Source organism: Hippoglossus hippoglossus, chromosome 17 (assembly GCF_009819705.1).
Source record: "Hippoglossus hippoglossus isolate fHipHip1 chromosome 17, fHipHip1.pri, whole genome shotgun sequence".
NCBI lineage: Eukaryota > Metazoa > Chordata > Actinopteri > Pleuronectiformes > Pleuronectidae > Hippoglossus > Hippoglossus hippoglossus.
In genome coordinates, this window is record NC_047167.1 from 1,740,902 (window position 1) to 1,766,147 (window position 25,246).

Here is a 25,246-nt window from a genome sequence, read left to right on the forward strand (position 1 = left end):
TGTTTATTAAGTTGTGTTCTGGTACAAAAAGCACTAAACATGCACAAAAAAGAAAGGAAAAGCATTAAACAGCATGTGTAGGAAACTATTTTGCTGATTCAAGTTTTTTCTCGAGGGCCTGGAAGTGCCTCTGTTAAACCTTAACAATGCCACTAAATATAGGAACAGAAGAGTAATTAAAAACTAAACTAAACTACAGAAATAAAACAAAAAACTTTTGAATATTACAAAAAGGAAACATTTATCAAAGTAGATCTAATTTTAAATAAAATGTTTGTAGTCTTGACATTATTTCTTTCTGTCTTTTAATTGTAGAGCAAGCCTTGCTTAAAAGGTCCTGAAAGTTATTTTAAATGTCAGCAATAGAACACAACAAGGCCACCAGGAGACCAGAGTTTCCCAAAGCCAGGGCAGCCAAGATGAGGGACTTTTTGAAGGACCCCTGAAACAGAAAGTACAGTAAAGTTACAGAGTATAGACACAGAATGGATCTTTCCTGCAGCAGTTTAAAAACCTTTCTCAATCCGTGTCTGTGTGTGGATTTGTGTAATCAGCTCGAGTAACATCCTCACCAATGTCAAACATGACTGAAATACCTGAAGGCGTTCTGACTCTACCCATTTTTATTGAAAATACTTCTCTTTTCAATAAAGAGACCTGACCATTGTAAACTTGGGATAGAAAGTATCACAGCAATGTTAGAGGAGAAGATATCAGCGACGACATAACTGTGACGTCTGCTTTGCCAGTTAATGTAGTTCACTCTGCCAATCATTCAAATTGTATTTGTAGAGCCCTTATTTACAAATCACAATTTCCTTCATATGGCTTAACATGGTGTGACATTCTCTGTTCTTAAAAGTCAACAATAGTGAGGAAAAACTACAAAAAATTATCAAGGGAAAAATAAACGTTGACACCTTAGAGAGAGCTGCAATTGAGGGATCCCTCTCCCATGCAAGACAGACAGTAGCACACTAGATGTCCCGTTTTACAGAGCAAATCAACAAAATAACAATATTCATGTATACAAAATATAGTTTAAAGGGGACATAGCATGCCCATTTTACCACAAGTTGATATGGTTCCTTGGGGTCTTAATGAAATGTCTGTAACATACTTTGGTCAAAATACCACAAGGATCATTTAAAACAGCACCCTTTTTACCCTGTATAAAACAGCCCTCCACAGAGTGACCTGTTTTGAGTGCCTGTTCCTTTAAATGCTAATGAGCCAGCTCCCCCCTCCCCCCTCTCCCCCCATGATTTTAAACGATATAAATGACATATTTTATATGATATAAATTATCAAATATGCATCCCATACTTTGTATTCCCCTTCTGTTGTCCTGGAGTTTAAATTTTCCCAATCACATAATTAAATGTCCCCCTCTGCCCATCCACTACAAGCACACAAGCAGACAGACAGAGAGAGAAAGAGAGGGGGGGGGGGGGGGGGGGGGGGGGGGGGGGGGGGGCTATGAAGACCATCATTTACCCCCGAACCCCGACATTCAACAGGTACAACAACAAGCGGAGAAAGCAGAATCGCGGGCTGACCTTATATATACAGTCTATGGGGCTGACCAGCGCGGAGAAATGCACGTCCCGTGTGAACAGCCAGGCGGCTGCGCGCTTGGGAACGGCGCTGCGCTGCCTCGCAGCCTCGCTGCCTCGCTGCGGCGCTTCCGCGTCCGGTGTAAACCCGGCGTAACGAGTGGGGGGGCTCTGTGTTTGTGCCAGTGTTACAGTAGCGCTGAACACTGCGGAAGTCTTCCACACTGCTGGCTGTGTGGCGCTGACACAAATTCCAGCTCACGCACGGGAGAGTGAGCGGTCGCTCCCGAGCAACTGCTGCAGCCTCCCAGTCCCAACGATCCAGACAAATGCCACATGTGAGTGAATCGCGGGCTGACCAGCGGAGAAATGCTCGTCCCGTGTGAACAGCCAGGCGGCTGCGTGCTTGGGAACAGCGCTGCGCTGCCTCGCAGCCTCGCTGCCTCCGGTGTAAACCCAGCGTAATGAGTGTGGGGGGACGGGGGGGGGGATGAGGTGGGGGGTGGGCCAAGGCCATGTAGGGAGACTTCCAGTACCTTGTTACGACACAATACCCAGGAAGCTCAATCGAGTCGCTCAAGCATGACGTTTCTGACTTAGAGGAACCATAACAAAAGGCGCAAGTGTTTTTTCCCCAGAGTTTTTGGGTTGGTAGACATGCCAGATACCCACATTAACCTGTAGAAGCACTAACAAAGTGGAATTTGCATGCTATGTCCCCTTTAAAATCCTTTGCTTGCTGGCAGACTGGCTAGTCATCACTCTTGAGTTGACAGGCTGGTCAACGTCCGAGGTCATCCTGCCGGGACGTTTTACTTTAACCAAGCTCTCCTGTCATTTTGTGATTGGAATGTCTCCAAAGCATTTTAAAAAGAAGATATATATTCTTTTGGAAGACTTTTGTTGAAATGTAGTATTTAATAACAAAATGTTGGGTCCTATACCGGATGTAGCCCACGACACATAAAAATGAATAAACATATGTAGATAAAGACCAATGTGACATGCAACAATAAAAAACAATAAGTTTTTTTTCATCATAAATACATATGACAGTGAGGATAGGTTGGCTTGGTAGTTGGAAGCATTGCTGTGAAAAACCTATGGAAGTGATCTGTAAGGACGAATGCTAAAAGAGGGTGTGAAACAGGGTCTCTGTTACAGTTATGTTGGGCAGCTGAGCAGTTGTGGAAACACAGAACACTGTTACACGAACTGCAAACGTACTCCCCGGTTCAAGTTACTGAGTTTAAACGTTCAAGGACATGAGCTGGAACATAATACTACTCTGTACTGAGAGAGGCCTGATTAGACTTGCATATAAGTCAAAATTACTCATATGTAATTAATGTCTGAATTTGATTCATATCTATCTGCTATTTCAAATCACAAATTTAAAAGAATAAAGGGTTTGATGTTGGTGCAGAGAAAAGTCATATAGAAATTGTATGAAATGAAAACACAACTATTGAGAATGTGGTGGTGTGAAGTGGGCACATACCCAGGTAGAGGGCTCTGATTGGTCGGAATAGATTTCCTGTAGGTCATCTGACCGTAGTGCTGTAGGTAAAACAAACAACAGTTGGAATCTGACGTGCTCTGCCAACTTACATCACCTCATTCCTTATCGTGACAATTCATCAATACACAGGTACACCAGTAGAAAAATTCATTCATAATCAATTTTGTTTAAGTTTCCATACCTTTTTTGATGTGAAGGTGTTTGTGAATCAGAAGCATGAATCTGAATGAGGCCACCCATGTCACATAGCCAATCAAAACATGCGTCGCCCATGGCTGGGGGAGGAGCAGTGATGATTGACGTGTACCCAGGAACATGGTCGCCACTGTAGACAAATAGAGAAGACAATCTAACTTTAAACAACCAGGTAGGATGTCCTGTGAAGTAAAGTGTTTAAAATGTTTGTAGAGAGACCTCTTTGGAATTTAGTCTTCAAAATGACTCACCTGCCATGATCTCAATCAGAGATCCAAGTCCCCAGTGGGCCCAGTTAAAGAGATATCTCCTGGAGAGAGACACAAATAATAGTAATAACCAATGTAATAACCAATGTTCTTAAATGTAGATATGGATAAATCTTTAAGTCACACACTCCCTCAATCAATCCTCTAATTTGTCAGCCAGTTATTCACGCTGACAGATGTTTGGCCTTTGAGCACCATAAAAAGGTTAACAGCGAGATCATACTCAGCTCTCATGACAAGAATATTTTCAATTCGCTTTTTCACACCAAACACCCGGAATATCCCTCGTACGTTTGAAGGTCTTCTGCACAATTTAGGATACCAAATACCAGTATACTGTATGTTAGCAGGTATTAGTGGCCACGTGGGATGTTAGGGACATATACATATACAATTAGCTGCCAGTCATTCCATGCTCCTATCTCACCTGGAAACATCAGTCAGCATCACAGACTCTTCTGGTTCAAATCTTATCTCTCATACTGACAACAATACATATGCTTCTACAGCTGTAAATTCTCAGATACTCCTCTCAAAGAAGTAGTCCCCCAAGGTTCTAAGCATGGTCCCGTCCGCTTCATATTTTTGACAGGGTCAAAACAAAAGGGAGGCAGGCTCAGAGGAATTCTTGTTGGTTCAGATGTGCATAGTGTTATTTACAGTGCTCACCAAGCTCAAAGTAAGTAAAAAAACATACAAAAAGATACAAAAAGAAGAAATAACATTGCACTACACTACGGTTCCCCCTTCTCCACGATACACAACCTCTGTGTCATTTTTGACCCCACTGTCATTTGAGCACCATACAATCCCAACATTGTTATTTCAGACACGTGCCTGTACAATAAACGTGTAGTGTTTACCTGTGAGAGTCAGGTCTTGGTCTGAACACAGCTGTTATTGGTTGAATCAGAGTTAATGTCACAACACAACAGCCCAGGTAGGGATGGACACCTGCATGCTGCCAGCCAGCCAGTGCACACACACACACACACACACACACACACACACACACACACACACACACACACACACACACACACACACACACACACACACACACACACACACACACACACACACACAAATATTAAAAATACTCTATTAACCAATGTATGTTCTGAACTTATCGCTCGTTACGTCCTCCAACGAGGTTATGTTTTCATTACCATCTGTCTGATGAAAAAACGACGTCCATAACATTTTATGGAGGGATGACCCAAGGAAGAACTCAATAAATTTATGCTGACAATTAAATAAAAATTCTATGATTGTCCAGATGAGTGTGTGTGTGTGTGTGTGTGTGTGTGTGTGTGTGTGTGTGTGTGTGTGTGTGTGTGTGTGTGTGTGTGTGTGTGTGTGTGTGTGTGTGTGTGTGTGTGTGTCTACACTGTACCTTGCTCCAACCTTTCCTGTAGATAAATGGTAGGGTAAAGGCTACAATGGTCAGCGTCACAGTTAGCATCATTAGGCCTCGATGAACCTAAAAAAAACACACACACACACACACTATATTAAAACATCCAATATAATGAAAATCATCAGAGGGGCTATGTTTACCCTGCGTGTGTAATGTTACAATGTTACAATGTTACAATGTCACACACAACCAAGTGTGTGTGACATTGTAACATTGTAACATTGTAACATTGTGTTTGTGTGTGTGTGTGTGTGTGTGTGTGTGTGTGTGAGTGTGTGTGTATTATATATCTACCTGGAACCAGACTTTCTGGCCATACAGAGTTTGATTTGGCCAATCCTGTTTATAGAAACTGGCGATGAAGGTACCAACACTCCCAGTTAGCATCCATGCTAACAGCATTAGTGCACCTACAGAAGTAGAGCAAATTCAGCAGCATGTATTCCTAATGATTACACCAAGTGTTACACTGCAGGCTACAGAACATCACAATGGCAAAGCTATTACATCAACTACTCCTCCTACAGTTAAATATTATATACAAAGAGATGTGATTATATGACATTATATATTTTACATTCTGTACGTTTAGAATCAAACCTGGCTAAGCCTGGTTAACATGTCCTTGGGTTAATATGACAAATCTTAAAAGTCTTATTAAGTTATATTAATGTAATGTACCATGCGCTTTCATTATGGTGGGTCCTCTGGAGCCTGTTAGTACCTCAGAGGGGCCTGTGATACGTTTCCTCTGGACGGACACTAATGGTTGTTGATTATGTTTCCATATTTTACCTGGAGGAAAGAGACCAAGAGGGTGTTTGTTAAATCCCTCTGAGGAATATAGTTTTGTAACTATACAGTAGGTCAGTGAATATAGTAAATACTGTCATAAATGCATTAGTGTACAATAAGACATTCACAAGACATGCTCTATAAAGGTTTCCTGTGTTACTGTTTAACAGTCCTGTTAAGAATCAGATAGTTTGAAGTCAGATTACAACACAAGGCTGACAAACAGCAGGAGAAACAACCTTATCCATATCACACAACAGTAGGACACCAACCAGTGAAGAAGCCACTACTTCTTACTTTCTTTGCACTTTGTAACTTTGTTAATAAAAGTGCAATATTAATAAAGTTTATTTTTAGTTTTGTCCTTATTATATTGGACTTTATGGCCTCAACATTTCCTGTTAATGACATCTTGATGTCCAAGATTTAATGCTGATCAGACTGTCATGTGACATAATAAAACCGATTGATAAGAACTTCAATCAGCCTCCAAGATCCAAGATGACGGCCAGGGTCAATGGGTTCAGAACTCAGGTAACTCATGTGTATTATGCATACCATACTGAGCATGTCCGCTGGTTAGAAACAGAAAGTACTCTTGGTCCAGGTCATAGCGGCCTGCTTCCTGATTGGCCATTTTGACCGGTCTACTGAACCTGCACTGGATGGTTCCATCTGCCAGCCGCCATGATACTGAGGAAAGTCCAGCCTGCAAACGCACTCACACAGAGAAGAAGAACGATGACATTTAGCTGGCTTTGGCCTTTGGGGGAAATTGATTTGTTTGCTTTCTACTGTACTGTACAGTAAACATACTCCATATCTATCTCATGTGCTGTGCCGAGACATTCAAATTCGACCAGAAACGAGGTCATTTCCACTGTGTATTAAGCCTAAAAGTCCACCAGAAGTGGCTAAGCTAGCAGAATTAGCATTTCCGATGGTCCCTGAATGTAGATATAAGTGGAGATCTAGGTTTAAAACACGGTGTAAATGACGCCAATTCCAGTCAAATATAAATGTTGGGGCTTGAGGACACTTGGATGACACCACACGAACAGCATGGAGGCATGTTATGGTTTTTCTGTTGTTTTATTACGTCTGAAGCAGGACTCACCATTGACTTCAATTGTATTGGATTCTGCTCTAACAAAGTTTACCCCTGAGACTCCAGCAGTGTTTTGTGGACTCAAACACTTCACCCACCCCTCTATCGGCATAGGGGTGAGTAGATAATGAGTGAATTTTAATTTTTAGATGAAATATCCATTTAAGATCCTTGAAAAAAGTTTCTGAGACTAAAATGTCAAAATGCAGTTGAAGAGAGAGATTTAACTTTGGGCACAGGCAAGATGTCCCCCCACTGATTCCTGTCTGTTCTTAACTAACCACATCCTGACTCCAGTTTTCAATGATATTTATTTTTCTTCTCCTTAATTCAGAGAGATTCTTCTTGTATTTATCCAGTGTGTGTGTCATGTGTCACCTGTGTCTGGTCCTCAGGATGTGTTCGTCCACTGACGAAGGCAGCACTCACTGAGACTCTGTCCCCATCTTTTACACACATATACACATCATCATTGCCCTGGACACACAAACACACAACGTATACATGACATAGGTTAATAGAGGTTCAATGTGCTTGCAAACAGATCATAACAGGAAGTTTTTCTTATTATATTAAGATCAAAGGAGCAAATGGTTTTCAGACTACACTGGATATCACACCACACATTACGCAGTATTTAGGGTAGGTAGGTAGAGGTACTAGCTTACCATCAATGTGTCCCAAGACAGAGCAAAGGCCACGTATCCCTCCGCTGGGCCACTCAGCTCAAACATCACAGACTGCAGACAACATTGATGAAGATACATAATGTGACTTTACAAATTCTTAATACATGTATATAATATTCTTGTAATTTCAAACACTCCAGTCTAGATGCTGTTATGAACAGTGCCAGGAATAGAATTTACTGTTTCATAAACTGTTTAACATTGTGTTCTATTCACTGTATTCTATTAATATCTATTATAGTATTCAGTCATACTACATTCAGGAACTGACAGTGGGTGTGTTTGTGTTGGAACACAACACATGGAGTAACAGAAAGATTCTCAGCAAAACCAGAGACACAGAGACAAAGGTCATCATTAATCTTCGTATTTATACAAATTATTCGTATATTTATTATTTAATTTTAAAAAGCAGCAGATTAACTGGAAAATATACCTTGTTAAGAAAATATTTCTGCTTTATTTTGGTAAAAATACCATGTATCTTTAATTTTATTAAATGTAATTGTTAAACTTCAAACCGTTTTGTCTGGTCCCTCTGTCATCATGGACAAGAAGAAGCAGTGAGGATCTTTTGGATCACAGCCTACAGGGTCTAGCAGGCAGGATTTAGATTGGCCGCAGCTGCCAGACGTGAACTAAACATGTAAGAGGAGAGGAGAAGTGTTTTTATTCTCAGTATTTTATCATTTTACTGCATGTTCACACAGTGAATCAGTGTCGCAATGATTAGTTCAAATGTTGTAACACTCACAGGTCCTGGCAGGAGAGAGGCTGTGGTCATCTGTACTGGAGCAAGTGTCGTGGTTGACTGAGGTGGGCGAGGTGTGACACCATGGCGATAGATGATTGGTCCAGGCACCTTCACCCAAAACACATTGTAGTGTTGGACTGCAGTCACACTGGAACATATACCCATAGAGACCCATTAATTAAATCAAGGATGTACACAAACACACAGCTTCTGCTAAAACAAATAAGTATTGTTTTTCCAAGTGCTGTTAAGAAAGACAGACTGTTAAGGTTTTAGTGAGAGTTAGGGAAAAATGACAAAACTGAAATCTTAGAACACTAGTAGAGGCTGAGCCCCAGTCACTAAAATGTAAGGTAAATGTGTAGCCTACATGATTACAGATGTAAGCCTTCGTATTTTGAGGTTCCACTACAGAGAAAAGGGAGAAATATTTGGAGACAATTACAACTCTAAACTGCACCAGCAAATATTTCTGTTCCTTTTCTACTTTTTATGTTAAATCTGTTATATCATCAACAAATATATATAGTTTTTTTTCACAGCAGACAAATTGACAGGAAATAGTCAGCGTGTCGGTGTGACATAGATTTCCATTCACTCCCTCTTTAGCAATTTATCTTCAAAGTAAAAGCACAACATTTGTTTAGTGGCTGCAATGCGTTATATGGAGCTGAATTACATTACAAGCTTTTGTAGTTGTGCAGTTGTGAACTTGGGTCTGAAGATTCAGTCAGCGGGTCAGTTCAGTAAATAATTCAAACGTATATACAGTATAAACCTCATACGTAAATGTTACTAAAGCATATTTAGTTTTATTTTATGAAAAACATTGACTTGTGCATAAAAAGCTCTGCACACAACATTCAGCACACAAATAGTAAAAAAGTGATATTGTTGCACTGTTAGAAGAGGACTCACTAATGACAAGGAATCATTTTGAAGTAGCTCCGACACATTAACACAGGCCAAGCAAACAGCCCATTCCAAAAAGGCATAACTTTCCATTTAAGAGGATGAAACTCACAAAAACTGAACCTCACTGGGAGCATCTTTGGGAGCATTCCAGATGACAACAACCTCTGTCTGTTTTTTTTTACTCGTATGGCTCACTGCTGAACCCTAGACTCTCACACACACACACACACACACACACACACACACACACACACACACACACACACACACACACACACACACACACACACACACACACAAAATGTTATACAATATTAGGTTTTTGCTATATTATTGAATGGATGGTACAATGTTAATATTGAATATTAAGATAAGGAAACATATTATTGTATTAAGTGTGTCTCCTTATGTCATCACTACTACTATGTGATGTCTTTGTGTACATGTATGCATATGTACCTGCTGCTTATTACAGGTCAGCAGCTGTGTCCTGTGGGGATTGGTCAGGGTGAAGCTGCCGGCGGTGGATGCTGAGCCCTGATTGGCTGCATCTCTGGCCTGAAGCAGGAAGCCCTCAAAATATGATGTTCCAGATAGATTGACTGGAAATGTATTAAAGCAGCATGTTATTAGTGTATGTCATGTCATCACTTCCAATTTACTTCTTCTACATGAATAACTTAACCAACTAAACCTACTGAATTGAGCAGAATTTTGGCAAGGTGCAGTCTTCAGTTGAGCTCTTTTGAGAGTTGTGCATTAATAAATCCTTTTGTTCAATTGTTTTGGCAAACAGAATCAGTAGAAGTCTGAATGAAACTATATCTACATTTCTCAGAGGAATGATCACGGCACTGGGTTTTCTTGATATTTGGGCTGTTGAACATTTGGATGCCAGTTGTTTGTTACCTTGGATATGATCTCCGGGGCTGAAGGTGCTGGTGTTGGTTGTTAGGTGGTAAGGACTTTGAGTGGTCTGAGCCGGGGCACCATGCTCGGGCTCCATGCCCCCACAGGCTGTGGTGACTTTACCATTGGCATAGCAGCCTGATGGCACCCAGTAACACACAAAGACAGAGGAGAAGAGAAGACAGTACCAGCCCACCGAAGACATTTACTACATCAAGTAGAGGGTGTGACAGGAAGCCGAGGGTGTCTACAAAGAAACAGAAATAATTCGTTACATGACAGCTTGTGTTTTGTCACAGTAAAGTAAACTGTGAGCTTCCCACTACAGTGTGTATACTTATATTAGCATTATTACCTAGTCATCAGGGTATGGTAGAAATGAATAACATGTAATCAAAATTAATTTATTAGGACCTAATAAATTAATTAGGGTTAGGGTTAGGGTTACCTAATAATTAGGTAACAAAAGTATCTATATAAGCAAATCTAATCATCCCAGATTCATTAAAAAAAAAAGTGTTATTAGATTAGGGTTATATTGAGAAAGATTACATGATTGTATCTTCAAAAATAGCAAACATAAGTACTTAAACTCACAATAACTAAGGATATAAAAGTGTGTCTGACATCTGGAGTTTGGTAAACAAGTATTCTACTTTGTGTTGGCTGAAAAAAGAGTCCATAGAAAGAGCCTCCAATCCTGACAACATTGCCTTCACCTCTACTTTAGAAAAAAAGCAGAGAACAGTGTAGAATGGATGTGGCATGGCTTTAACTTGAGTTTATTTTTGAGTTTTGTTTTAGTTTTTCTTTTTTTACTTTAACTCGTCTCAACCTTGTACCCCAAGACTCATATGCGAGATAAGGGTAGTGATGGCCAGTTCATTGGCTGATGCAAAAATGCTGCATATAATGTTTCAAGACAAAAAAAAAAGAATAATTATGGCACAGTCCATTTTTGAGTATGAGGTGCAATATAATCCAAATTGGAGTACACTATTTTAAAATCCAGTGGACCATGTCACTAATTACTAAAATGACCATATTGTTAAATTCGGTAACTGACTATTAACTAATAATAATAACACAAGTGATCTGACCCTGTCTTATACTTGTAGTGCAGGTATTCTGTATTGGTTTAGTTTTTAGTTTTTTCCAGTCTTGGAGTTTATTGTTAAAGCAGCTGATAACAGTGGGTTGTTTGGGGATTAGCAGCTAAGACACCTCACTGACTAAGACAATAAGTGAGACAAAGCTGTTCCACGAGGATACTCAGACAAAATTGGTTTGAGGATTTTCACCTTTGTCCATACATTTGATCAAATGTATGGTCACTTATGCAACCACCACTCATTGCACACACCAACCTTCCAATGAGAACACAGAAACAACAACAGAGGCTGATTTAGACAATAAATAACATGGTTTCATCTAATAACAGAACACTTCATCTTGTATCTTGGCCATTAGAAGACCTCTTAAAATAAAACCTAATGCAACATGTTTCCTTCACAAGAAAAAGTAATCACTGAAAGTGGAATGAGTACTCACCACTCTGCTGCAGTTCAACCAACAACTGCCTCAAGTGGAGCACGAGGCAATACTGCAGCGGTTTTTATAGCCTGAGTGATGGACTATTGGAACTGTTACTCTGGGGCATGTCGTTTCCATTACCTTATCACATACACATTCTATTCATATCAATAAAGCCTACTGTGCATAATACAGTGCATGTAAATATGTAAATAATACAGTCTAGAAGTACATTTTCTAAGAAATAAAGTCAGCTTTATCATTGCTTTAGGTAGGGTTTTCCATTAAATAGCCCCACATAGCACAGAAAGTTGCTGATGAAAAAGTTCTGTGTTTATGGTCCCACAGAGTGATACCCTGTAACCTCACATTATCACACTGCTGGCTGGCACTTCTGGCTTTATTAGTTTATATTAGAACTATTCTATCAAATAGTAATAAATCAAATCGCTCTACAGAACAGTTTGGCCAATTACCCCATTCACACAGTGCATCTATGTGCAGCACTTTCTCTGTCAAACATTACTCACACACTGCTGGCTTGGGGTTCAGTGTCTTGACAAGGACACTTCAACACAAGGAATGGAGGAACCAGGCATTGAACCACCGGCCCTCTGGTTAGTGGACGACTGCCTGTACCCTCCAGAGCAACAGCTGCCCACAGCTGTTTAACAGCTGTTTGTTTTGTCTGATCGTGTGCTGTGCAGCATCACACAGTACAACGCTGTTCCTGAGGGCTTGGGTTCTTGGCTTTTGGAAACAGGACAAAAACAGTCATGTAACTTTGACAGATTCTTAGCAGATGTCGTTGGATAATCACATTCTGTCGTGCTGTGTGTATCATAAGAGAAATCTCAAACTGTGGTTCTGTGACTGCTGAACAATCAGACACACTGGCCAGAACTGCTTGTTTGGCCATTCAAAACAGAACTCATTTGACCCAGAAGTAATACTGACTACAAGATAAGTGAGATAAGATAAGATTAACTTAAACATTATTAATTAACCTCATTAACCTTATCAATAGCATGGCAGGAAATTTGCATCATTACAGCAGCAGCAGGATATAGACGAAGGGAGGAAGGCACCACCACAGTGTCATAAACGGTCTGGAGTGCCCCCCTGCTGATTCTACACATTGTTTTATTATTGAGACAACATATTTACTAACTAATAAATGTTTGCTGCAGTGTGCTGCCTTGACTTGGTCAGATGACTCTGGCTATGGTGATTTTAAGAATGTCACCTTGATAAACTGCATGAATTCAATGAGCAGAGGAGAGGTGACAGCAAAAATTGATTTGTATAGCCCATATTCACAAATCATAACTTGCCTCATAGGGCTGAACAAGGCGTGACATCCTCTGTCCTTAACCCTCAACAGAAGTGAGGAAAACCTACACATTTTAGCAGGGAAAAACCCCTCAGTAAGGGACCCCTCTCCCAGGAGTGACAGAAATGTATGTTGCGCGTAGCAGAGCGCATTGACAAAGAATAGTTCCACAGGAGAAGAGCTTGATAGCTGAAGGCTCTGGCTTTTCCAACTTTTGATTCTTGACAATATTTGAACACAAAAGTGTTTTTAAATGTGAGACACTGTGCATTTAGACCAAGAGAGAGGAATCACTACAGCTATGATCAATGGATTCTATAACATCTTCGAAATCTTTGTTCCACATTTGTCTTAGAAGCCAGAGAGAAACAATGTTAACTGATGTCTAATTGCAAAGGTTTGTTACTGAAGATTCTTATAAAATACGTTGACTTCACCTGTTTCTCTGCTGTTGGGCACCACAATCTGAGATTTACATCAGAATGTTTTTTTTTACAGAATTTTGAGTTTTCTGCCAACACATAGGTTCACTGCTTCCAGTTCAATGCCAGTGTATCAACGTCAGAACCAGTGCCACCTTTGGTCATGTGAATTTATGCCAAGATTTCACTGGTAATGATGCATCATATCAATTTGATGGCTGCAGATTGTATATGTCAGCTTTATTACCTCCTCACAGGCAGTTATGTTTTTTATTGCCGTTCATTTGTCTGTCTGCAGGACTCAGCAAAAACTACCCAACTGGTTTTATTGAAACTTGGTGGAAGGGGTATGGGCCAAGAACGGAGCCATTACATTTTGACAGGATTCGGACAAAGGGGAGGATCCAGGAAAAAATGAGGCATGTTTAAGGGAGTGATATCCAAGCAGACGGTTGGGCGTTGGTGGAGGTATCTGAGTGCTATATCGTTTCAAATGAAATTACCATTACCTGACAATTATAAGAGGGATGCAGGCCAGAAATAACAATAAAAAACAAAATAAATCTACAATGGTAACAACAGTAAAATTTGATTTTATAACCTAAATATATTTTATTTTGTGGGAGTATGTGTAGTGTCGTTATTAATAACACGAATATCAGGGCAAGCTGATCAGAGGCAGGGTTAGGAAAGGATGACAGAACTAACACATTGAATAGCTGTTCTAGATATATATACATAAATGTAATAGACAAAGAAATGATAGGTTTGTAAAATAAATGATAGGTTTGTAACTAATGTGTAATGATGTCAGCATTTGTGATCGAGTGTATCAACTGAATCTCAATATTTAATAGATCCTCTCAGGGGATGATATAATATCAGCATCCTGTCACTGGCCGGTGCTCCAGGCCTGCTGTGCTGCTCTCTGTCTGCCTGACAACTGCACTGCAGTGCCAGGTTACGTAACTGCCTGTGTGTACACAGAGCTTAGATGCAGCGCAACACAAATTATGTAATTCGATGTCCTTTGTGAGCATCATGGCAGCATTTTCCAATCAGATTATACCATTGATTTCTGTAAATATACCAGATTACACCAAGGCCTGTACCTCTGCCGTCCAGCAGAGGGCACTGTCAAGACTGTAGGGAAACCAGTTTATGAATTTATGATTGAGTCCGTTTACAACTCTCCTGTTTTGAATATGTGCTTATGAGAATTATTTATTCTACAAAAATAAGATCTATGTGATTGGGGTTGATGGTTTGAGTCCAAAAGGGAAATGTTCAGTACCTCTGTGACCACCAGAGATTTGCCTTTGAGCAGTGCAGCAGGTTGCAGGTTCAGGACAGTGTGTATCTACAGGGGCTGCTGGGCACAAGTTAACACTCAACACGGGGTTTGAAACTAACAAAAGGAGCTTCTCTCTTCCGCTGCTTCTGGTCCCGCTTTACTCGGGTCATTACGGTAGCAGGCCCCGGTCTGCTGCACGTATCCGCCCCCCTGCTCCGCCGCTGCTGATAGCACACAGACTGTACAGGTTCGTCAGTGATCTGTTCTCCTGCTGCTGTGACGGGCCTGACACACAACTGACAGGTGAACCGCACTGACATTACACTGTGTTTGCGCTGTGGTGTGTTACGGTCGAGCTGCGGCTGCAGCCCGTGAGGTCTGAGGCGAAGTGACGAGCTGCGTTAGCTCCGGGACCGAAGTTTAGCCGAGTGCTGCAGCCTTCATGTTTTTCACGTTGTGTTGAATAATCCACGTTCACGTCCTGATGTGGTAAAGACTGTCGCGTGTTGAGAAACATTTCGAAACGTGTCGCTCATGTCTCTTTAACGTGGCCTGGCTCCGAGGCGAGCGCACCTAATGTACCACAGGAAACCATTGATAGTAACGTTAGACCCAGTAACAGACTGGAGACCAGCAGGAGCCGCGGTGCTTTCCTCTGTGTATTTCCAACTTGACGGCACCGCCCACCTCTGTGCGTTCAGTCGGGGGGCGCCTGTGTGAGAACCGAGTGTAATCATGTAGTTTTACGGAAATGAGATGCTAATGTTAAATAGTAAGTGTGCCGAATGATTAAGTAGTCCCTAACAATTAGATGTGCTGCTGCTCAGTGTTCTGTAGAGAACCAGGCTCTGCTGGTGAGCAGGAAGACTTTAAAACGTCCCTCTATTGAATGGGAACCGCTTTGCCGCTTCACTGCATCACCACTGCAGTCCTCCAGCGTCGCCTCCATTAGACCCCACTGTAAACGGTGTGTCAGTCGGTGTGGACACTAAGTGCCAGGCAGGGTGAGCAGCGGAGGGAAGGGTTTTATAAATAGTGTGACATTAAGGGCCGGATGCCTGACCTTGTCCTGGTGGGGCCGAAGCACTGCGCAGACTCACAGGGGCCCAGGGGCTCAGGGGCTCCCTTCTCTGGATGTGAACCCACTCCTGTTGCTGGAGAACTGAACCCAAAGCCCCCTCTGAGATGTGAGTACAGGGGACTGTGCTGATACTGCTGTGCTCTCAACGCACCGCAAGTTCCCTCCAGACTCTAGGGGTCCACTGAGTTGTACATATATATATGCACATGCAGTTTAATTGTACTTTCATGTGAGTTTAGCTGGAAATAAAGGCCACTGGTGCAGGGCCCGTTCTAAGCCTGCCTGTTTGGAACGGTCTGTTTGCTTGGCCTGTGGTAACACTCTATAGAGTCTGATTCTAGTCATTTAAGTGTCAGTGACTTGTGTATATAATGTCCTGTCTTGTAAATCATTTTGTGTAACTTATTTATCTTAATCTGAAAAGTAAGCTGTGGACCTTAAAATCTGATTGTTGGCTTCTCTCTTAAAATCAATTTCCTCGTGTTGTATATTGCGCAATGTAAGGTAAGAACTAGTACACACGTTTGTCACTTTAAAGTTAAAATACTGGCACTACGCTGTAAAAGTACTGCATTCAGAAGTTTTAGAAGTATAAACAGCATTTTCAAATAGCAAATACACAGTCTCATTATGCTAAATGGTTGCTGTCAGTGTTGTATCATTTCTTTATCATTAACACTAAGGGGCGGTACTTTGTCAGCAACCTTTTCATTTTGGAATTAGTCAATACCAAAAGGTGTTTGGACCAACTTCCTCATGCTGTGTCACAACAGTTTGCACAACGCACATCTGTTTAAACCTGCTAAAACTGCCTAAACAACTCTGGTCAATATTTAACCCCTTTTATAAATTAAACAACTACAGAGAAAACGATACAAGCACTACAATTAAATATACAGAAGAACAAATAAATCACACACACAAGACACAAACATCAACAAATAGCAAACATTTCACATATTGTCAAGCATAACAATAACAAAATCAAAAACTAAATCATGAATCTTCATTGACATATAAATATAAAAACATTAGAATTATTAGAAAATAGAGACTAATGTATTATAATTCTCTTTCAGTGATTAAAACTATTATCAAAATATATAAGCATTTGAGAAACTTGACATTAAAGGAATCCACCTGTTAGGCTTTTATAAGAAACAACCCTCTTTCTGACTAAATAATGAAATGAATCCCCCAGCTCAACTGAAATGTTTGTCTGGAAGCTCAGCTCCTGCATCTGACCCAGTGATGTCCACAGTCTTTATGAGAATCTATGTAGCCATGTGGTGATGTGCAAAAACTGCCGGGAAGATTTCAGCCTTGACTTATTTATTTGTTACGTACAGACCGAATAATGTCAACATACTGCCAATGTATCACAGTGTGGCAGTGAAGTCACAGAACGCAGACCCTCACCACAGAGAGATATAATAGTCTAGAAGCTAAAAAATAGTTGATGATTTTAAAATACCTGTAGTAGATAAATCTTTTTAAAGCATTCTTTTCTCTGCACAGGAGGCCAGGGATCAGTGAACTTCGAGGAGATCTCCACAAGATGTTACCTCAGCACCTGAAGCAGATCAGAGTACTAATGCTCAACGACAAGGAAAATTCGGAGAGGGCTCTGTTCAGACTTGAACAAGGTGAGGCTCCTTTTTAAACAACAGTCTTCCACGTAACTAAATGACTAAATCTTCGGTCGTATTCAAAAACAAGAGACTTCTGGTGAAATGGCGAAATGATTTACTACCAACTATTAGATGTTTTACCTCTGACTAAATTTTACACCAGCTTGATGAGGATGAGGATCACACTCTGACTCTGTGTGTGTGTGTCTGGTGGGGTGTGAGTTTTCCTTGTTTCTGTTTTTTTAAAGCAGCAGAACTGTGTCTTGGTAAGAGTATTTAAAATAAGAAAATGAAATTCTAATTCAATTCAATTTTATCTATACAGCACCAAATGTAACATACTGTCCCAACTTTTTCTGATTGGGGGTTGTATTAAACAGACCACATACAACACCTCTCATAAGAAGGCTGATGGATAAGTTTGGGGCCTATACGATAGAAGGAGATAAATTACACAGCTCTCTTTTTTTACATGCATGTGCAGTTCAGTTCTTTGAGTGATTGTGCTGAAAGTTTGAAATTAATAAAAACATTGCAAGTCAGCAGTCTGTGAGAAAAATGGCAACATCTGCCTTTGTGCAGTCATTAGCTTCCTCAGTCTGCAGGACTTTTACCCAAGAAGGTCTATAAGGAGTTGGTGGTAACACTAAGGGAGTAGACCTCTTTTTACAGAGTGGTGAAGAAGTGGGCTGCTCATTTGAAACATAGCAGAGAGAGCATGGTAGATGACCCCTGTCCTGGAAGGCCGATCACTGTCTGAAGGCCCAAGACACCGACAAAGACGAGATCTATTTGCTCCGTGACCACTGCACTAAATAATGGGGAGAGGACTATAAATAAATGTTCAAGGTTTCCAAAACTGACGACTTCTACCTCAGGCCAGGAACTGATCAATTAGCCTTTGTGCACTACCTCGATTTATCTAGTGCTTGGTGCACTCAGTGAATGCAGTCTCTTACTCCACTGTAACTATTTACATTTCTGTCTGTATGTGTACACACTTCCATCATGGTTTAACTGTTTTATGTCTTTTTTTTAAATGTTGTTATACATTGCATCAATGCCAACATCAACAGCATGTGTGTGTGCGTTTGCCACAGTCAAAACATTTTTGTCTCCCCAGGTTTTGAGCTGCAGTTCCGCCTGGGTCCCAGTCTCCAGGGTAGGAGGGTTCTGGTGTACAGCAACTATCCAATCGAAGGACAGCAGTTTAAACGAAATAAATTCCGTGTTTTGGCATGGAACTACCCAACAGGGGTAGAGGATGACTCCGATAAATTCTGCTCTCTAGACCTCAAGACTGCTGGGACCTATCAGTACTACTTCGGACATGGGTAAGTCCGCCCTGATGAAACACTGATTTATTAGGATTTGAAAAACGGAAGGGAAATGTGCTACCTAGAGAGTGACATCATGTAGTTTTACTTCCATACTGAAGAAAGTGCATGTGGGACACTAATAAACTAAGCTTTGGATTTAAAACCAAACGGCTGCCAACATACAAAACTGAACTAAAAGAAACATTGCTTAGTTTTAAGTTGACCAAACTGCGATTTTTCATTTGTGGAAAGTCTAGCTTTGATTATATTTACAAATCATGTTTCCTTCGATTCAGATTTAATTCCATCTTTACGTTCATACTCCGCTGTTGTTTCAGGTCATTGTACTCGTCAATAGAACGGTGTGTCCTTTCAGCTGTGTAAAGTCGACCTGCACCATTTCTGTTTTTCAACCCAGGATCCTGATTTGATGTTTACAAGAGGGGAGACTATCACATTTGTGTGGAGGCCTTTCTTTAAGCGTTTACTGTAATGTCGTAGGTTTAGTTTACTTATATAAATAAAAGGTTAGTGTACACAAGAACTGATTACAGCTGCTGTGTATTGATTTGCACTTTGGGCTCAGGCAGTTCATTTCTGCACAACCCTGTGGAATACTGATGTCTGAACATGGTAAAAACTATTTATTTGATTGGCCCTGATCAGGTCCCGCTGTTCTTTTCAGGACGCTCATGATATCCTCTGCTACAGTCTTTCTATTTGAATTATTTGTTGATGTTTTTGTTTACTCTGTGACACTGTCTTTAATGCTAATACTAGTTCTTAGGAGGCAAATAAAAGCTATTGTACTCACTATCTTGTACAGTTACCGACTTGACTTTGTCTCTTGCAGAGACACAGAGCAGTCAGGAGGAGGATACGTTGTGGTTGATCCCGTTCTTCGTGTTGGAGCAGATAATCAAATCCTGCCATTGGACTGCATCACCATCCAGACCTACTTGTCCAAATGTCTGGGACACTTAGATGACTGGACAGATAGACTCAGAGTTGCCAAGGAGTCAGGTGTGTGTATTTTATATATATATATATTATTTTCAGAAATAGTTTGCCTCAACGTTATTAGGGCCTGAGCACCAACAGTTGCTTTTATAATGCAATGGAATATTGTTACTTCTGTTTCTCCCACATTAATTGTATTCTTCAGGGGCTAAACATAACTAAACTAAAAACTAACTAAACTTGGCACATACACTACCGTTCAAAAGTTTGGGGTCACTTAGAAATTTCCTTATTTTTCAAAGAAAAGCACTGTTTTTTTCAATGAAGATAACATTAAATTAATCAGAAATACACTCTGTACATTGTTAATGTGGTAAATGACTATTCTAGGTGGAAACGTCTGTTTTTTAATGAAATATCTACATAGGTGTATAGAGGCCCATTTCCAGCAACTATCACTCCAGTGTTCTAATGGTACATTGTGTTTGCTAATCGCCTTAGAAGACTAATGGATGATTAGAAAACCCTTGAAAACCCTTGTGCAATTATGTTAGCACAGCTGAAAACTGTTTTGCTGGTGAGAGAAGCTATAAAACTGGCCTTCCTTTGAGCTAGTTGAGTATCTGGAAAAACTGAAAATTTCCTACAACGGTGTGTACTACTCCCTTCAGAGAACAGCACAAACGGGCTCTAACCAGAGTAGAAAGAGAAGTGGGAGGCCCCGGTGCACAACTCAGCAAGAAGACAAGTATATTAGAGTCTCTAGTTTGAGAAATAGACGCCTCACAGGTCCTCAACTGGCAGCTTCTTTAAATGGTACCCGCAAAACGCCAGTGTCAACGTCTACAGTGAAGAGGCGACTCCGGGATGCTGGCCTTCTAGGCAGAGTGGCAAAGAAAAAGCCATATCTGAGACTGGCCAATAAAAAGAAAAGATTGATATGGGCAAAAGAACACAGACATTGGACAGAGGAAGATTGGAAAAAAGTGTTATGGACAGACGAATCAAAGTTTGAGGTGTTTGGATCACACAGAAGAACATTTGTGAGACGCAGAACAGGTGAAAAGATGCTGGAAGAGTGCCTGACGCCATCTGTCAAGCATGGTGGAGGTAATGTGATGGTCTGGGGCTGCTTTGGTGCTGGTAAAGTGGGAGATTTGTACAAGGTAAAAGGGATTTTAAATAAGGAAGGCTATCACTCCATTTTGCAACGCCATGCCATACCCTGTGGACAGCGCTTGATTGGAGCCAATTTCCTCCTACAACAGGACAATGACCCAAAGCACACCTCCAAATTATGCAAGAACTATTTAGGGAAGAAGCAGGCAGCTGGTATGCTGTCTGTAATGGAGTGGCCAGCGCAGTCACCAGATCTCAACCCCATTGAGCTGTTGTGGGAGCAGCTTGACCGTATGGTACGCAAGAAGTGCCCATCAAGCCAATCCAACTTGTGGGAGGTGCTTCAGGAAGCGTGGGGTGAAATTTCTACAGATTACCTCAACAAATTAACAGCTAGAATGCCAAAGGTCTGCAATGCTGTAATTGCTGCAAATGGAGCATTCTTTGACGAAAGCAAAGTTTGAAGAACAAAATTAATATTTCTAACCTTGTCAATGTCTTGACTATATTTTCTATTCATTTTGCAACTCATTTGATAAATAAAAGTGTGAGTTTTCATGGAAAACACGAAATTGTCTGGGTGACCCCAAACTTTTGAACGGTAGTGTATATCTCATGGTGTCAATTTACAGAAGAACCCCTTAAATATCAGCATCTACAACATCTAGATGCACCAACATTTGTAAGCAGGAAGTCAGCCATTTTTTATGTAGTGGTTATTTTTCCCAATTTACTGCCATTGTACATCATCAAAGTTCATCAAACAGATGGATGATAAAGTGTTTTAAAAAGAGGGGTTTTTGAAGGGTGTGTGTTTTGCGTGGCCTCAAATTTGTAAGTGTCACATAAAAGTCCAGAGCCGGAAGACAATATTCACTGTACTTGTATTCCCATATTATATACCAACATTCAATGTACTGTTTTACATAAATTACCCCTTGTCAGAGTCACAGGGGGTATGGGGTGTTTCCCACCATGCAGAATGAACATTACAGTGTGTTTTTCTTCCAGGATACACCATGATGCACCTCACTCCTCTGCAGACTCTTGGAGAGTCCAGGTCCTGTTACTCTTTAGCCGACCAGCTGTCCTTTAGCCCTGAGTTCAGCCCAGCAGGTCAGAGCTACACCTGGGCAGATGTGGGGGCGCTGGTGGAGAAGATCAGGACAGAATGGAACATGCTCTGTATTACCGATGTGGTGTATAATCATACTGGTCAGTATGTTAATGTAATTTATGTGTGTCTTCTCTTCTCTTTCAACATGTACAGATGCACATTCAACTATACATAACCAACCAGAAAGACTTTTCAGACATGAACTTCAGAGGATGTCTGCAAATTTGTGTCCAGACTTTCTCCGGCTTTTTTCCTTTTACACACACACACACACAGGGGAAGTAAAAGGACAGTGCAGCTCTGTACTGTCTGTGCTTGCCTATATTAGGACTGTGTGCTTGGTGTGCACCCATCTGCCCTCATCACCTCCTCCTCCCTGAAAGGTCAACCAGTAAAATGAGCCTGGTTTAAAGGTTAAAGAGAGACTGAGTGCTTTTTTTACACTTGACTACATATCAAAGTATATGTTGACCCTGTAGTACCAGAAACATGTCATTCTCAGAGAGTCAAAATAAATAACTTATATTTAATATGATAGCCCTTAAACAAGGCTTGTTCATAATCTGTTGCTGAATATATTACATGTTGTATAGTATAGTTATTTTACAAAACTTCACCCTAACATAACATAGCATCTTTTTTCAAATGTGCTGATCTTTTTTTTTTTTGGAGTGAATTAATGAAGTGAAGTCCAGTCCAGGATATGATGACTTCTCTCAGTTATAAATACAGCTCACTACATACAGTATTTCATCTCTGGCACATTGTCACCATAATTGCCAACAATTTAAAACAATCTGTCCCAGCATCCATCACACATGAACCTGCTTAATAACATGTTGAACGAAAATGGTGAAATTCTTTGTGATTTTAATTATTTGTTTCTCCTTCTTTGCAGCTGCTAACAGTGTGTGGATAAGAGACCATCCTGAGTGTGGGTACAACCTGGTGAACTCTCCGCACCTGCGTCCAGCCTGGGTCTTAGACAGAGCTATCTGGCATTTAACCACCAGAGTAGCAGAGGGACGCTACAAGGCTAAAGGCCTGCCTGCTGATATTACCAATGAGAGCCATGTGAATGTGAGCACACACAGCTCAGCCACACACTGCACATGTTGTACAGTCTATGCAAACACAGGATGGGACACACTTCATGACTGGTCTAAGGGGCAGCTCAGGAGGTGGAGCTGGTTGCCCACTAACCAGAAGGTCGCTGGTTTGATCCTGGGTCCTCCAGTCTGCCTTCTGAAGTCCATGTGTGCAAATAGAAAAAGTGCAGCATATGGTAACACTGTATGAATGAGTGGGTGAATGGGACTTGTACTGTAAAGCAGTTTGAGTGGTCAATAACACTAGAAACGCACTGTGTAAATACATTCTTTTTACCATTTATTGACTGAGCTGTAAGAATAGACATGTGACAACCAGTGGGATTTGTGTGAGTTAACATAATTAATCTTAACATCATGCTGTGCCACTGAGATGTAACAAAAACCCTAACATTACATGACAACCTTTGTCAAAATATAAAGTAGATTTTAAAAAATGCTGTTTTTATAGCTTAGATGTGAAAAATGACATTAAGATTTGTTGTGACACTCAATAAGGAAACAGTTTTTTTCCAGCCTTTCACTTGAAATGTGTATTCCTTTATTAGTAAATTCAGATAGTGACATGAATTAATGAAATACAGTGCCTTGCATAAGTATTCACCCCCCTTGGACTTTTTCCCATTATGTACTGTTACTAACTGGAATTCAAATAGACTTAAATAAACTTTTTCCCGTTTGATCAACAAAACATGCATAGTACTTTGGAGGTGCAAAATACATTTTATTGTGACACAAACAATAATGAGAACAAAAAAGTTGACATCTGTTGGGTGCATAAGTATTCACCCCCCTGTGTCAATACTTGGTAGAACCCCCTTTCGCTGCAATTACAGCTGCAAGTCTTTTGGGGTATGTCTCTACCAGCTTTGCACATCTAGAGATGGAAAGGTTTGTCCATTCTTCTTGGCAAAAAAGATGAAGCTCAGTCAGATTGGATGGAGACCGTCTGTGAACCGCAATCTTCAAGTCTTGCCATAGATTCTCTATTGGATTGAGGTCTGGGCTTTGACTGGGCCATTTTAAGACATTAACATTCTTTAATCCAAACCATTCCTTTGTAGCTCTGGCTGTATGTTTAGGGTCATTGTCCTGCTGGAAGATGAACCTCCGCCCCAGTCTCAAGTCTTTTGCAGACTGCATCAGATTTTCTTCAAGGATTTCCCTGTATTTGGCTCCATCCATCTTTCCCTCTATTCTGACCAGTTTCCCTGTACCTGCTGAAGAGAAGCATCCCCACAGCATGATGCTACCACCACCATATTTCACTGTTGGGATGGTGTGCTCAGGGTGATGGGCAGTGTTGGGTTTTCGCCACACATAGCGTTTTGCATTGAGGCCAAAAAGTTCAATTTTGGTCTCATCTGACCAGAGCACCTTCTTCCACATGTTTGCTGTGTCTCCCACATGGCTTCTGGCAAACTCCAAACGGGATTTTTTATGGATCCCTTTCAACAATGGCTTTCTTCTTGCCACTCTTCCATAAAGGACAGATTTGTGGAGTAGACGACTAATAGTTGTCCTGTGGACAGATTCTCCCACCTCAGCTGTGGATCTCTGCAACTCCTCCAGAGTAACCATGGGCCTCCTGGTTGCTTCTCTGATTAATTTTCTCCTTGTCCGACTCTTCAGTTTGGGTGGACGGCCTCCTCTTGGTAGGTTTGCGGTTGTGCCATATTCTTTCCATTTTCTTATGATGGATTTTATGGTGCTCAGAGAGATGTTCAAAGCTCTGGATATTTTTTTATAACCTAACCCTGCTTCATATTTCTCCACAACTTTATCCCTGACCTGTTTGGTGAGCTCCTTGGTCTTCATGATGCTGTTTGTTCAGTAATGATCTCCAACAAACTCTGAGTCCGTCACAGAACAGGTGTATTTATACTGAGATTAAATTGCAGACAGGTGGACCCTATTTACTAATTATGTGACTTGCAAATGTGACTTGTGAATGCAATTGGTCGCACCAGATCTTTGTTAGGGGTTTCACAGTAAAGGGGGTGAATACATATGCACTCAACACTTTTCAGATTTTTATTTGTAAATAATTGTGAAATCCATGTAATATTTCCCCCCACTTCCAAATGATGCACTATTTTGTGTTGGTCCATTACATAAACTCACGATGAAATAAATTTTAATCTGTGGTTATACCATGACAAAATGTAGAAAAGTCCAAAGGGGGTGAATACTTAT

The 25,246-nt window shown here is 40.8% G+C and overlaps 2 protein-coding genes and 1 long non-coding RNA gene across 4 annotated transcripts in view; 1 reads left to right on the plus strand and 2 right to left on the minus strand.

The window, feature by feature from the left end:
• Positions 1 to 17,365, minus strand: frrs1a (ferric-chelate reductase 1a). The gene is made up of 17 exons (XM_034612777.1): positions 17,270 to 17,365; positions 10,133 to 10,379; positions 9,683 to 9,825; positions 9,333 to 9,427; positions 8,309 to 8,456; positions 8,076 to 8,192; positions 7,534 to 7,605; positions 7,244 to 7,342; positions 6,316 to 6,466; positions 5,644 to 5,757; positions 5,257 to 5,372; positions 4,939 to 5,025; positions 4,406 to 4,503; positions 3,525 to 3,583; positions 3,260 to 3,403; positions 3,058 to 3,116; positions 1 to 442 (listed from the first exon to the last, which is right to left on the minus strand). The coding sequence occupies exons 2-17, from the start codon at positions 10,335 to 10,337 to the stop codon at positions 350 to 352; spliced, it is 1,800 nt and encodes a 599-aa protein (XP_034468668.1). The 5' UTR covers positions 10,338 to 10,379; positions 17,270 to 17,365; the 3' UTR covers positions 1 to 349.
• Positions 14,863 to 25,246, plus strand: part of agla (amylo-alpha-1, 6-glucosidase, 4-alpha-glucanotransferase a) — a 27,891-nt gene continuing 17,507 nt past the window's right edge. For both annotated transcript variants that reach the window (XM_034612770.1, XM_034612771.1), the window contains exons 1-6: positions 14,863 to 15,017; positions 17,314 to 17,441; positions 18,550 to 18,760; positions 19,599 to 19,768; positions 21,836 to 22,039; positions 22,840 to 23,021. In XM_034612770.1, coding sequence (XP_034468661.1) covers positions 17,354 to 17,441; positions 18,550 to 18,760; positions 19,599 to 19,768; positions 21,836 to 22,039; positions 22,840 to 23,021 — 855 coding nt within the window. In that variant the 5' untranslated portion in view covers positions 14,863 to 15,017; positions 17,314 to 17,353. The remainder of the gene's footprint in view (positions 15,018 to 17,313; positions 17,442 to 18,549; positions 18,761 to 19,598; positions 19,769 to 21,835; positions 22,040 to 22,839; positions 23,022 to 25,246) is intronic.
• The window catches only part of LOC117777813, a 4,932-nt gene continuing 1,682 nt past the window's right edge, over positions 21,997 to 25,246 (minus strand). Inside the window, exon 3 of the long non-coding RNA XR_004616672.1 lies at positions 21,997 to 22,129. This is a non-coding gene — a long non-coding RNA (uncharacterized LOC117777813). The remainder of the gene's footprint in view (positions 22,130 to 25,246) is intronic.